Source organism: Struthio camelus, chromosome 8 (genome assembly GCF_040807025.1).
Source record: "Struthio camelus isolate bStrCam1 chromosome 8, bStrCam1.hap1, whole genome shotgun sequence".
NCBI lineage: Eukaryota > Metazoa > Chordata > Aves > Struthioniformes > Struthionidae > Struthio > Struthio camelus.
In genome coordinates this window covers 25978853-25993820 of record NC_090949.1, presented here as the reverse complement: position 1 = coordinate 25993820, position 14968 = coordinate 25978853, and the positions used below count along the sequence as shown (strand labels likewise).

Genomic DNA, 14968 nt, shown 5'->3' with positions numbered 1-14968 from the left:
TACATGTTTTCAGAGCCACCGTACTCGCACAGTGATCTCAGATGAATCAAATACGCTTAGCTCATGAAAGGGGAAGGGCCAAACTATCTAAGCTGCAGTTGGAACATGCCATCGGACAGCTATTCAAGCCATCTTAAAGTTATCTAGCTCAGGTACAGCGAGAGGTTCAGCATGGGATTCCTGCCTATACATTTACTCAACATGCCAAATAGATTTTGCAGTCCATCCCAAGCTGTACATTCCCACAACTCCACTTTGTTAAAGCACATTTACGTGTGCTACTGCCAATATGGATGTACTCCAAGAGAAGACAGCACTCTACCTATGATAAATTACACGTGTATGTGGATGGCATTTAACTAGTTTTACTTAAGAGAAAGGTTTTCCTCTTTGCCACCTCCCCAGAAGCCTTGTGCTCCGAGTGGACTTCAAACGTTTAAAGAAAAAAAGGCTTAAAAAGTAAAGGTGTCAGTCTGGAAAAGACAAACGGGATTTTATAATCAACTCCAGCAACATTCAAGCTCTGTTTTGTGGTTCTAAGCAAAAGAACTTTCTACATACAAGCTTCTGTGAAACAGCTGAGTATGTCTTTGGGAACCCCCATGCAGAGCATCCTGGGGACACAGGGAGGTTCACCGAATCATGCTCTCTTGGAACAATTCCTTGGGAAGACTGCAACACTGACAGGGCTTTTGCTAGCTAGCAATATACAAAGCAACAATTTTAAAACTAAGCACCACAGCAGCAACCTATTCAGTCACTTCTGCTATAAAAAACCTGGGCTACATACCTGGTACGTCTGAAACAGCATACAAACAGCACAGTACGGAGACTGCTGAGCCATGGTCCGATTGTATTCTTTTTCGGCCTCAAAATTGGGCGGCCGATTCTGCCACAGCTGGCTAAGTGGCTTAGCCCAAGCTTCTGTCTCCTCAGCCTCTTCCTCAGGAGTTAGTTGCTCTGATGCTTCTGCCATAAGAGATCATTGCTCAGTAACTACGTGTCCTTTTACAGATATCCTTCTTGCGGATAAAACCAAATAAAGCAAGACGTTATGAAAGAAGACAACAGCACGGCTACCAGAACTACATTTCACAAAAGGGTGATAGAAGGCAGTAACTGGGCCTCACCTTTACGAGGCTGCTTGTATTAATCAAGCAACCGTGCTTGAGATTCAAGACAGGCCTACTGGGTGAGTAGAGTACCAACTCCAAAGCTTGTCAAGAATAAGTCAGTCAAAGAATCTATTTTTTTTTTTTAATTAATATTTACATCAATTATTGGAATGCTCTAAGGAAGACTCAGCTGTGCAAGAATCTCTCTCTGGTAGTGGTTTAATTTTCCTTTCAGACTTGTGACTTGTCAGAGAATGGAACAGAAAACAAGGAAGACACCCTTAGAGAGAACAGTTTAAGTATGCAAACGCAAAAATGAAGCAATAACGTTGTCTGGGCTGTACAGGTGTTACTTACCTAAATGACTGCCACTTACTGCCAGCTACTTACATGGAATACCCCACACTGTCTACACAAGGGGAGGCTCTTAACAGTTTCCCGAAGCGTACAACACTTACCATCGTCACTAATGCAGTCTTTAACCAAGAGCGGGTGATGGCGTGGAAGCTTGCTCAATGGTTGGCGACGGCCCTTGGACTTTTTACTCTCCTTCATCGATCTTATGTACTCCTTCGCTACCTGGACGAGGATAAGCAATTCAGCAGTCATATCAGCACACGTCCTTTTGACCTTCTTAAAAAACTTACTTTGACCTTAGAGAAACCTAAATGCAACCAATTTTTTAAAAGAATTACTTGCATTGCTTTGCAAAGAGAAAAGAGGTAGCAAAACTAAACAGCGTATTTTCGTTGTTCAATTCTGTACTAGCTCAGTTCAGCCATTTAGAAATGGACTTTGCACAAGGCCCTGTGTAGCTTTTTATGCAAGTCTGTTTACATAAGAATGGTGTAAAAGACAAAAAAAAAAAAAAAAAAGACAAGTTGAACATTTCAACTTAGAAGAGCTATGATAAGAAGTCTCAAGCATTCTGGTAAAATGAGATCCCAAATTAGAAAAAGAATTCCAGAGCCCGCTCAGACATCTTGAGCTGAATAGGCTTGTTTTATACGGAAGAAAACTTCCACTCCATCTGTTTATTATTTGTGTTGATGTCCTTCCAGACACACTGGAAGGAGGAGACCGCAATAGTAAAGTAATTTCCTCTTCCCTTAGTCTTGGGCAAAAATAAATGACACACTGATAAAACTACTGCTAACCTGACAAGAAAGGCAATAAAGGCAATCATTTTTAAGAGGCTAGTAACAGTAGAAGCTCATGTTTTGAATCTGTGATTCCTCTACAAGCAGAAGCAAATCTTAAAATTAAATTCATCTTTTTAAGTCTCCCCTTTGCTTTTCACACAGCAAGGCAAAGAGAGCCTAACAATCATCTCAGATCTCCTACACAGCAGTTGGCTACAAGACTTCTCAGAAACAGAAGTGCTTTTATTCAAAAGGCAATTAGTATTCCTAGTTATCATCTGATGGAAATTTTTTTGTGAAACATACTGCACACAAACACCAATTACTCTTATTCAGCAATTCTGCTTTTCCCTGCATTGAGTATCCAATAATAGACCAACACCAGCAATGGAATTTCTTTAATTTATGTACACATGAGAACTCTTTCTCAGTTTTAGTTTAATTATCACCGGGTTTGCTTCTCTGCTGTTCTGCCGCTGTTCTTCCTGAATTTTGAGAATACAACCATTATTAGCCTCCCACCACTTCAATGCATAATTAAAAAGGGAAGCAAAATTACTTGAAAAGACAGCAGCAACAGATAAGATTTTAACTAGTATAACCTTCTCCTAATCGGGTTTTCCTAGCAAAACATTCACTGGCAGCTTTCAAACATTCAGATTTACATTTTCCCAGCAAAATTTTTGTGTTTCATCATTTGTTTTAAAAAACACACACACAGGCAGATGCATGCAATGTTACAGAGAAAGAAAAGCTCTAACGTATATTCACGGGCCTGTAACAAAGGTTGAAGTGGACCAGATTCATCGTGGGGGCAAACAGGTATCTATTATCATAAAAGGAGCTGGATCAGCCTGTAACGCTACCATTGTAAAACCAACTGAGACAGCCTTTTCCCTTAAAACAGTAAAATTATTTAGAGAAGTTCTCAGAACAAGGGATCTCTGTTTCCCTAGAAGAGGAAAGAGAGCAAGACTTTCACCTTAATTTTTTTGTTCAGCAAAAGCTTTAAAAGATAGCGGTTAGTACGCTGCATTAAGCAGTAGGTGATCACTCAAGAGAAACGACTTGCGAAACCATTTCATCCTACAATGCTCAAGACATTACCTATCAGTCTGCACAATTATCAAAACTGTTGGGCTGAAGTAAGAGGTGAGGTGAAGAGAAGGTAGTGTGTCCATGCATTTAACTTTACTTCTGTCCCTTTGTAGCACTCAGGGAAGCATTACTCAAAACACCATTAGTTCCTAAAACATTCCAATTGAATGTTACATTGATCTGTAGGTATTAAAAAATAGTATTAATTAATAATAGTATTAATTACTAAGTGACTTGCTACGCAAATACCAATAGAATGAAAATGTAACCTGCACAGATAGGAAGTTTTGTCACAGCAAATCCAAGACCACGCAACACAGCCCTTAAGCTTTCAGTACACCTGACATTCATACCTCTGCCAGTTCTTGTTCATTCACACTGGCTGTAGCACTGGCTTTCTTTCCTGAAGTCTGTTCGCTGTCAGATCCACTGGCATCTCCTTTAGCATAGCTATGGACAGTAAGCACCCCAGCTGGCCCCGGAAGAGTTCTTTTTGGCAACAGATCAGTGGATTCGCAGTCTGAAGAACCAGAATACGCTGGTGAGCTGGGCTGAACACTGGAAGTTGAACTCAGCTTCGAAGCTGGCAGAACTGAAGTGGAGTTTGAAGCATGTGAAATAGAGAGATCTAATGCAGCTGCTTCTTGCTCTTCCTCTTCTTCCTCCTCAAGCTTCACTGTTTTCAGTTCTTCAAATTTGGCTGATGAGTCCACACGATCTAGAAGAAAGGATATACTGACTGTTATTAAAGTCTAGGCAGCACAGAGAACCGCCTGCACCTGCTGGCATGAAGCCAAACAGGGAAGACGACTACTAAGCACAAAAGAAACGTGACACAAAGTCAGGTAGAGAGAAGATCATTAATTCAAACACTATAAAATCACGGGTGGTTTGGAGGGAGCGAACAGAAAGTGCCTCTTCTTTGCACGTTCCAGTACAAGAACCAGGGGGTATTACACAAAACTAGTAGAAGGTGGATTCAAAATAAACAAAAAGAGATGATTCTTTACACGGTATAGCTCAACTGAAACTTCTGGCTGCATGACGCTGTGGGTAAGAGGTCACCAGGGTTCAAGGGAGACTTAACAGAAGAGAAATCAACAGAGGATTATTAAATATAAGTTGCAGAAGTTTGGAGAACACTATACTAGAGGGAGGCATCAAACGAGCTTGCCCTGTTCTTGTATTGTTCCACAAGCACCTCAATCATGGTCAAGGTAGAAGGTAACTGACCCAGTACGGCCACGTTACTTTTCCTCTGGCCTACAAATTAATACACATTGCAAAGAAAACATCTGCAAAGCACACCAGCCAGAAATTTGTATATACTTTACTAAACAGTTGTGACCTTTGTTTAGAAATTGTACATCACAAAACAGTGATCTATAGAGGCCTTGACTACTGAGGTATCCACTATACTTCTGTTTGCAAGCAGCCAAAATAAGAAGAGAAAGAGAAAAATCAAAAGCTAGAAACAACCATTTTAAAAGCAAGTCTCAAACAAAACTTCCTGTTTCTTTTAAACCAGCTGCAAGGCAACACCCCACTGACCCACGCAGTCAGTCAGTCATTCAAGCAGCTACAGGATCGTTGCCTACACCTTTGCTCTTCCCTGACGTTTTTTAATAAGGGTTGTCATCACTGGGAGGCAGGCACACATACGCCACAAAAAGCCAACAGCTCAGACAAACTGTGGCCATCTCATTCACACAAAGTGCTGGCAGAAGCGTCACATACATTTAACCACAGGGGAAGAACCTAAAAACTTTCTCGAGTGACTCTCTGGTCTTGCAAAATTAAGATGTCTTAGACTCATAACAGCCAGTTTCTGAACTGCTCACCAAACCAGTGACCGCTTTTTTGGGCATTGTAACTTTTGAGAATGTGACCCAGATTCAGCTCTAGCAGCTTCTCTCCCTGAACAGTAACGCACTGTCCTCCCACACCAAGACAAAGCTTGATACACAGCTACCTGGAAGTTTGAGTCCTTGTTCACCTGGCTGCACAAGTCCGCTGGTAGGTCTCACAGGAGGCTCTGCCACATCCACTTCATACTGCACAGAGCTCAGCTCCTCTTTGGGGAAGGCCTCACTCTCACTCACCTCTTGAGGCACTTCCAGACAGACTCTATGCCTTTTGGTTCCTATACGATGCTTGGGCACACTGCAGAAGACAAATCTGTATGAGATTACCAAACACCTGAAGTTTGTTGGTTGCATTTGTGGACACACAAAATTCAGCCCAGTTTGGGTCACAACATCTTAAGAGTCAGCATCTGGCAAGCCAAACAGTTTCCAAATTATTCTGAAGTTGCTTCTTTGCTTTTATAGAAGCAAAATCAGTCATCCTTAGGGATGACTCCTCAACATCTGTTAATTATGTGTTATAGGCCTATGTTCTAGCCAGACGTTCTCCCCCCCACCTCCCAAAAAAAGCTTTAGGAATAGTGGCTGACACTGCCTGAAAAGTATTTAACGGCAAAAATAAAATGACGACCCTGTCACAGTCTCCAGCGACCAGGAAGGGCACACCAGCATAGCAATTTCCAGCACTGATACTAAGGGAATTTGCTAGCAAGTCCTTCTCAGGATCCTAATACACTGCCCGTTTCTTCCGGCCTCCCAGTACCATGGTGTATATTTCCAATCCAGGCTTTGGACAGCTGTCCAAAGATGAAGAACTATGACCTTCCAAGTCAGTGCTTTTCCTGTTTGCCACCACACCATCATCATTTGGATCCAAACAGTAAAAAACAATAAAGGGTAAACCCCACTCCCCAGAAACAGACTACTGCTAACTCTGCTATGGAACAGAAAACATTCAATTTTTTGGGTCTGGAAAACATTCAATTGCAGCAGGATGCAATTTCTCATAATCTGAGAGAAAGGCAGAGAGAACTATGTACAGCACTACCTTTTTGTCTCATCCTCGTCCACCTCCTCTTTACATGTTTCCCCAGTTTCCATTTCCTCAGCACACTGTTTCCCATTCTTGACTTTTTGGATGAGATCTCCTTTAAGGAATTCTGCTGCCTCCGGTGTTGGAAGAGTGTGGTCAATGACAGTCACATCCTTCCCAGCTTTCCAAAGCTTGTAGCGATCTGGCTGGTATTTTCGTACAAACACGTCCATGGAGATCTTCACCATGTCCTTTCGACATGAGCACTGCAGTCACACAACATACTCAAGTAAGGCCATACACTCAGCAATTTTATTCTGCGTTCCTACAATACTTTGCTTCCAGTAGCTGAACTGGAGGAAAAAAAAAAAAAAAACACAAAAAAAACCCAACACCACCACACAAATTCATGCATGTATTTAAGCCTCAAAACTCTCCAGAGCATGCCCCAGGAAGTCAAAAGGACTTGTCTTAAGTTACTCACTAAAAACTGGTCAGAAAAGTCAGCAAAAACTACGAAACAGCAAACCAGAACGTATCACACTAACTAAGACAGCAAGCCCTATTAACAGATTTGCTGGTAGAAGCTGACAACCTTAAAAATCCATGAGCTCATGCATCAACAGCCAGAAAAAACAGGAGGTTAAAATGAGGACGTCAAAACCATATAAACTCCGGGCCAACCCAGAGCAGCAGAGGTTCCTCTTGTCTGAGCATGGCTACCATTTGTGTTTGACAGTATTCACTCCAACACGAACTTCTGAAAACATGACTCCTGTTAATGAGGCACCTTTACAGAGACGTAACACTATCCAGTCTAAAGGCTGGCCCAACATACCCATTTTGATAAATTAAGACATATTTATTGACTGTTTAGCCTAGAAGTAATTGTTTAAACACCAGGCACAAAATTCTGATTAGCCCCGGCCACAAACACAGCCTTTCATCTTTGGAAAGATGATAATAATTTATCTTTTGTTTTTCTCTGAACTCTTAGCCTAAATCTCTCTTGATCTACACAACGACAAAACACATTATATGCTATCCACAGTCAACACAAAGACACGAACAGGAGGCTGAGTGGACTTCGCTACCATATTAGAAAGCGAACATCACGTCTTACATGGATATAGCACTGAGCTGACAGAGCCCTAAAACAAACACGAGGGGCTTAATGAGCAGCAGAGCATTAAGAGCGAAGAGCACCTGCATTCAGGTTATTTGCACACAACAGATGGGTGACAGACTGCTTACCAGTACGGACTGCTTCCCATACTCTATCCACCGAAGAGTAGCAAAGTTGGTAGATTCAGCACAGTTAAATCCATGATTAAAGCCAGCATGATAACTATAAGGAAAAGTTATCATGAATTCTCCTGCCTCCTGCGTCACCTAGAAAACAATTGTAACACTGCATTGTTATTCACAGCTGAACAGCCTACTTGGCGGGTCTGCATAAAGGGAGCTTCTACACCCCTCATGCAACGTATGTGAAATCCCTTCCATAGATAGCATCTGGAGTTACTTGCTACACTGGAGAGAGTCGATATTTATCTTCACTATTCTCTTTCTTGAGGTACATATCTGTTTGCTGGAAAACAACACTCCTACATAGTTTCTACTAAAACACAAAAAAAGCGTTTGAAATAGCACAAAAGTAGTTATACATAGGAAGTATTCCTTGACGAGCTATCTGAAGGTCATAAATCAATTATCAGATACTCATCTGTATTTGTTGCAGGTTTCGGGGAACAGTGTCTACAGCCAAGTACAGCTTCTATCCATATATATCTTGAAAACTTCCTTTTGTTCTCTTTTGCTGCTCATATTCAAGTATAACTCTTAGTCAGCCTTCCACTGCTCCTCAACAACCTTTCCCCAACAACTAACAAGGGTTCACGCAACCCTTCCGCCACTCCAACATATGTAACAGCACTTCCGATGGAGGACTCAGAGTAAGACTTTGCACTGCGCGTGGTGGGAGAACAAGGAAATCAACCGAGACAGTAGAAGACAAATCTATAAACTTATGAACACCATGAAAAGGTAAACAGGGAACAAGTCATACTTTCTCTTGAGGAAGCAGATCACAACAAATGAAATTAGCAGTGGACAACTCTGGAACAAAAGATGATCTCTCTTCACACTGTACACAGTTAAGCAGTGAAATTATCTGACACGTGAGGTTGCACAGTTTCCAGAAAAAAAAAAAAAAAGACAGAAGAGAGAGCCTTTGTTTTTAATAGTTATTGCTAGATTTTTCTGTCTCAGAAACTCTTTCAGCACCCAGTTGCCGGGTAAACGGAAAGGATAGTGGGAAAGTAGTTCCATATGCTCTCCCTGCTGCTATTCTCCACTCTAAGTATTTGCTATTGGCTGCTGTTAGAGATGGGACAGGGTTGGCATGAATGTCTTGCCTGAGCTGGTATAAATATGAATACTTTCCCACACCTTATCAAATGGGATGCCATATTTCTTCAGAATTGATGGAGAGATCAGGGTCATCTTGTGACGGAGAAAAGCTTCACAGCTCTGGGCGCTTCCTGGAAAGAAACCTGTTTAAAATAAAGGCAAGGAGAGATGTTACTGGTCTGCTGTGAACTGAATTCATTCGTCAATTTTTTTTTTTTTTAAAGTTACTGTCTAAACAGTATTTTTCCCTTGGCCTAAAAGTATGGACCACCTCATATGAAATGCACTAGCTTGCACGCTGAAGAAAAATGGTTCCCAAAAAAAAGGGCAACTCACGCAGACTTGTCTTTAACAGATGCCAGTTTAAAAGAGCATAAGAAAGAGCGCACACAGACAACTTTTTCTTTGGGTATATCCTTCCAGTTCTGACAATCAATAGTTAAGGATTTTCTCATTAAAGGTTACACAGATCTGTAGTGTGCGCAATATAAGCAAGTACTCAAAAGTAATCCCACATAAATTAAAAAAGGTAAATAATCAGTGCAGTCACGACAGCCTGTGCTCTTAGAAATGTCACAGGCATGTCATACTCTAAGAGAGCTGACACCCGTTGTGGCTGTCCATCTCACCTTCCACAAGGGTTAGGACATAAAACAACTGCAACAGTACCTTTGGCAAGTCTCTCCAGTCGTTTCCCATGTTCTGGAGGGATAGAGTACCTGTAGTCAAAAGAACAAGTCAGTAAGTTCAAGGGACATGAGTTTGACTGGAAATCATAACTGGACATCAGGCATGAATTACTCATTTTTTTTATTCCTCCATTTCCACACCGTCTCTTTCAAAGTTTGACGATATTAGCTAAAAATCTTAATCAAAGACTTTCATCTCTCTATCCTAAGGGAAAACGACAGCCAAAAGCTGATCATCTCTTCCACAAACTTTGGCTTAAGCAGTCAAGGAACTAAAAAGTCTGAGCCATTTAGTTAACAGACTTGCACAGCAAAACGTGAACAGCAAGAAAAAGGCAAGAGCCCTTGCTGACATGACTCATTTCACAGCCATACAGCCACTAGTACCAGTGCAAGAAGAAACACAGAGCAAGGGAGAAAAAGGAACCATCTCTTTCAGCAGCTCAGTCCTAGACCAGCTTAAATCAGTTGTGGTACCACACCACATGCAGCATCACACTCATTATGCACGCACATAACTTGCGGCATGCACTTTAGGGCTACATCTCACTTTCTATGTACATGACTTTTTTATGGATACTACAAAACTCCCAGTTGCTTTGGTGACAGTAGCTAACACCAGCTACAGAGTTTTCTTTCCATCTGGGACAGAGTGGTATAAAACTTGATGGAGTTGCCTGCTGAATAAATCAGACTAACCTGTCAGCAAAGTTAACTTTTTCCACTTACTACTGTAAAAGAAACAATGGTCAGACAGTTTATCCAGCTGAACGATCTTGTTCTTTTGTCCCCATACTATGGTTACTGCATGGGGTTGTTCACTGGTCACATGGTGCTACGTATTACTTTTTACTTCAAAGTTGTATTAAAAAACGGCCAAAATACTGGTTTCCAATAAAACTGCCATGGAAACAATTGCTGAATTTGCTTCAGAAATTTGTGAACAGAGGGAAGTGATTCACTCTTAAAATGCAACCCATCTACAGAAAAATTTGGGAACCTCCCCAAGACACTATCATGAAAACGCAAGCCCTAAGCCAACTGTTCAACAAGATACACTAGCTTGCTTTTAGATCTACGATAAATAGCTGCATTTCAAAATCTGTTAAAAGCTGCCTATTCCGCTAGTGACTGCATGACGACAGGCACGTTACCTCTGTACGGTCACTGCACACCCCCGGAAAATCGTAAGCTAGTTTTCCAATCTCTGGCCCTACAGCAGCAGAGACTGTCCACCTTACATTAGAATTCTGAAAAATTTATATCCCTTTATATGAGAACAGCAAGCAGACTTTCCAGAAGATAACTAGACAAATTTTACTGAAAGCATGTACAGTTTTGCAATTCCTTACAGGATTCTATTCTTCTTGTCAACAGATATAACTGCAGTGCAAGATGGGAGGAATGGGTAAATCCTTTACTCAAATCTTGCGACTCCACTACATAACTGATGTTATGGCATTCTTTTTCTACCTCTAGAAGCTTCCCTAGAAAACCTTACCATGACTTGGGTTCCCCAAAATGCAAGTAGTTAATACTATAGAGGTCCATGTCCTCAGTATGCCAAGCGAAGGAAGTTTTCCACATGCCAAAGTAGAGATAAGGAGTATTTACTCCTTCAATGGTTATGCCACTTTCGTTCTCCACGATATCCAGGATTGTGTTCAATCTGCCGATATTCCACGCATCTACATGCTGCAAAACATAAGCCTCGTGTTAAACAAGCCTCATGAAGAGCAGAACCACGCAACGAAAACAGCAGTTACAAAAGATATCGGATGCTTGTCGTCAAAGAGTGGATTGAGACAAATCACTTACGGACATAGTCCAAAACTTTAGTTAATTCACCTAAAATACAATTTTCACATGGCATTAGCTTATATACAGTGATTGTTTACTATCCACCTTTATGCTAGGGGGAAAAAAAAAAAAAAGGCCAACAGAATAAGAACTAGGAAGGGGAAATAATCATGAAGCTACACACTACGCCAGAAAGAACAACAGTGTGAGTGTGAGTTGGTGCTCTGTCCAAGGGAGGGCAGACTGAACCTTCTTGAACAGAAACACTTTTCATCTCAAACTGCTTTTAAAGGAGTGAATTATCATAATTTAAGAGACTAGCAAGCAGACTACAGTCTAGCTTGCATGCCCTTTTCTAACGTTTGTCATCCTAATACACAATGGCTATAGAGCTGTCCCACAAAAATAAATCTACTAATGGATACCAATGCAGTGACTGACCAAAACTTTCCCATAAAACCAAGACTTACGCTGCAGTAATTCCTGCTTCCTAGAAGTAAACTGCATCACATTGAAGCACTACTAGTTGAATAATCACAGATGTCTCTTAGTTAAAGAAGGCTGCTGGAGTTAGTGTTCTATCTGGGTTAAATGGAAAGCGTGTTATAAATACACGGTTTACTACATTCCTAGGTAGCATACTCCAGAAGCTAGAAGTCTGCTAAGACTATCCTTAACTTTCTCAGAAAAGTTAGAATCAAACGCTAGATGAACATTTCTGGAATACAACACATATAGGGAAAAAAAACCTTATTCAAAAACCACAAGTTTGTCCTACCTTCTCATAAAGCGTGCCGTTAACATCGGCACCATAGATGGGGGCATTGAATGTAAGGTTCTTCCAGTACTTTCGTTCAAGGTCTTCAAAGTCCGTGTAGCGGGGTGTGCAGTATCTTAAAAATAAATCAGTGAATAAACAGTAACAATAAAAAAAGACTTTGCAGTTTGATTACTTGAGGAGTTTAGAACAATATGTTCGAGCACTTGAAAGAACAGAAAACTACATAAAAAAATATCTAATGCATTTGTTACCAGGCGGACGCCTATCAGAACAACAATCAAAGGACCACAGCTCTGTTTCTGTGAGACTTGGAAACAAAGGAACAGAGAGAAAGTGACTTTCCCATTTCTCAGTTTACTTTCATTTTTGCTTCCTGCACTTCTCTCAGCTCAGAGTAATTCCACTTTTTAGTTGTTGCTACTTAACAAAGAAGGCTGCATTTGAAATCAGAAATGGTACACAGACCTACATATAAAAACTAGAATAAAGTTTTAGGCAACTGTGAAAGCAACATCCATGTTTTAAGACTCACCTGCTAGTGAACTGGTCATGTATGCTCAGTTTACCAAAAGATTATCTGCTCTTGATGTTCATTCCTCCTAACTACATACTGGCCTCTTTGTACAGCACTGACTGAGATCAAGTTTATGCTCTCCCTGACACCTGTTGAACGCATATATCTTCCAGGCTATAACTGAAAATTATTCTTTAATGCTGGGTATGTAACTTATTCTGTTAGAAGAACAAAATCCCAAAACATCTGAGGTGTACTGCTCTTGCAAGACAGAAATAAGGCGCAGCAAGCAGATCACAGCTGGCAACTCCACTGGCATTTCTGAATTGTTATTTCAGAGACTGTATTGCTTAAGTTCATCAGTTTAAGGTGATTTTTTTTTTTTCATGTCAGAAATACTTTCTGTACTAGTCTATTCTATACAGATTTTGATGGTCTCACTGTTAAGGACAGAGAAGCAAGACTGCGTACTGGAAACGCAACAGAGAGAGTTCTGCTGACATATATACCATCTTGCCAAATGAAACAAGCTACAAAGGCCTATGTCCGCACAGTGAGTTCTACAAGTACAGCTCATCTGTCAAGGGCAGTACGTTCACACTTCTGCCCAGAAGAAGTCTGTAGCATAGGCCTGATCTCAGTGAAGCTAGCCAACAGCAATTTATGCATTAACTACACCTCCATAACAAAACGCAAGTGCAAGCTTACTTGTCGCTGTTTGCAATTCTTCTAAATTCTCGGACCGTCATAGCCTTCTTCTGGATGTTGTACTGCGTGAAGAGGCCCGACTGCCCAGTCACCACCTGCTGGATGGGTGCTGGGATGACCAGTTCATCAATGTCATCGTAACACCTTCGCGGTTTCCATTCTTTCGGAGGAACTATCTGGAGGACCCACAGAAAGCAGGAAAGCATCAGTTAACTGCCAAGCACACCCGGCATGACGTGACACCCGGGAAGCAGTCACTGTTAACTAACAGGTCCTAATTTGCCTGGGAAAGTATCACGCTTAATCAAGTTCGGTTTAGTTTCGAACCGCGAGCACCTCCTTCCCAGTTCCCAGTTCCTGCCGACGCCACCGCGCGCACACGACGCTGCCTCCCGACCAGCGGCGCCGGCGTAAACAAAGGGCGGAGCGGCGCGGCGCGGCGCGGCCCTGCCCTCCCGGCGGCGGCGGCGGGCCCGGCCTCCAGCGCAGCCGGGACCCCGCACCGGCAGCGCCGCCGCCGGGTGCCCGCGGGCCGGCCGGGAGCGGCGGCGGCCGCCGAGGGGAGCGCGGCGGGGCCGGGGCGGGGGGCGGCGGGGCCCACCTTGGCGAGCCCGGCGCGGTGGGCGCCCTGTGACTCCACGTAGGCGATGTACCGGCTGAAGTCGCGGAACTGCTCCATGGTGGGGCGGAAGGTCATGATCCGCGCGCTGGGGTTGAGGCTCTCCAGCTCCGAGGCCATGTTGCCGGGCCGGCCCTGCACGGAGGGAGGGGGAGGGGGGAGGGCGGGTCAGGCGCCGGCCACCCCTCCCCCACGCCGCCGCCCCGCCCCGCCCCGCGCCGCTGCCTCAGGCAGGCCGCGCCGCGCGCGCGCGCACCGCCCCCACCTCCGCCCGCTCCGACCCGCCCCCCCGGCCCGCCGCCGGCCAATCGCCGCGGGGTCCGCACCAACCCTGCCACCCCATTGGCGGAAGGCGCCTGCCCGTCAGGCGCGCGGCTCCTTCCTCCTCACGGCGGAGAACGCCACCGAATCACGCCCCTCCCCCCTCCCCCAGCCGGAGCCGAGCCCGTTCCGACGCGGAGGGATTTGAGTCCACGCCCGGCGTGCTCACGTCAGCAGGGCGTCCCTCCACTTCGCCTTCTCCGCCCTCCGCTTGGGCCTCTCCGCTTCCCCCCGGCCGGTGTATCCCTCCGCACCACGCGCCCAATGAGTCCGGCAGGCCGCCGACGCCACCGCGGCCGTTCCCCACCGTCCAAGCCCCGCCCCAACCCGCCCCCTTCCCTTCCATGGGCCGCCCCACCGCCTCAGCCAATCGCAGCCCTCTCTTGCGTCACAACCAATAGGAATTCGACGTCCGGCTGGGGCGGGCCAGCGAATCAGGAGGCTGGGAGCGGGGCGGTTGCTAGGCGGATGGTGGCCGGGCAGAGGGCCGGGACGGGAGGGTGTCGCTAGGGGGCGGTTGCTAGGAGACCGAGGCCTAGTCGAGGCACCCCCGGCGGCGGCGGCGGCGGCGGCCGTTTGGGGGGGGGGGGCGGGCTGCGGGGGCCGCCGGGCCCTTCGGGCGGGCACAGCCGGCCAGCGCACCCCCGCCCAGCCCGCTGCTGGCCCACGGCGCCCGGGCCCCGAGATAGCCGGGGGGACCGAGGCCAGGCCGGCGGGCATTTTACCCGCCCACCCTCAGAGCGGGATGGAGACAAAAGCCTTGGCCGCGCGCCCCACCGCGGGCGGTGGGGGGGGGACGGGACAGACGCGCCGGGAGATAAGCGGGGGGGGGGTCCTCTTGGCCCACGCGTCGCCCCCAGTGCTGGCTCAC

The 14968-nt window shown here is 44.8% G+C and overlaps 1 protein-coding gene across 7 annotated transcripts in view; it reads right to left on the bottom strand.

Annotated features, from left to right (window-relative positions):
- KDM4A (lysine demethylase 4A) overlaps positions 1-14442 on the bottom strand; it is a 28409-nt gene extending 13967 nt beyond the window's left edge. Inside the window, exons 1-13 of one of the 7 annotated variants that reach the window (XM_068952856.1) lie at positions 14267-14442; positions 13759-13911; positions 13158-13333; positions 11933-12047; positions 10856-11049; positions 9335-9384; positions 8705-8808; positions 7508-7645; positions 6269-6519; positions 5328-5518; positions 3709-4073; positions 1574-1694; positions 791-969 (exon numbers count right to left, since the gene is read on the bottom strand). In XM_068952856.1, the coding sequence (XP_068808957.1) occupies positions 791-969; positions 1574-1694; positions 3709-4073; positions 5328-5518; positions 6269-6519; positions 7508-7645; positions 8705-8808; positions 9335-9384; positions 10856-11049; positions 11933-12047; positions 13158-13333; positions 13759-13896 (2022 nt within the window). In that variant the 5' untranslated portion in view covers positions 13897-13911; positions 14267-14442. Of the gene's footprint in view, positions 1-790; positions 970-1573; positions 1695-3708; positions 4074-5324; positions 5519-6268; positions 6520-7507; positions 7646-8704; positions 8809-9334; positions 9385-10855; positions 11050-11932; positions 12048-13157; positions 13334-13758; positions 13912-14266 lie in introns of those variants that run through there. The other 6 variants (XM_068952858.1, XM_068952857.1, XM_068952860.1 and 3 more) reach the window with 6 other exon arrangements.
- Positions 14443-14968: the final 526 nt, after the last annotated feature.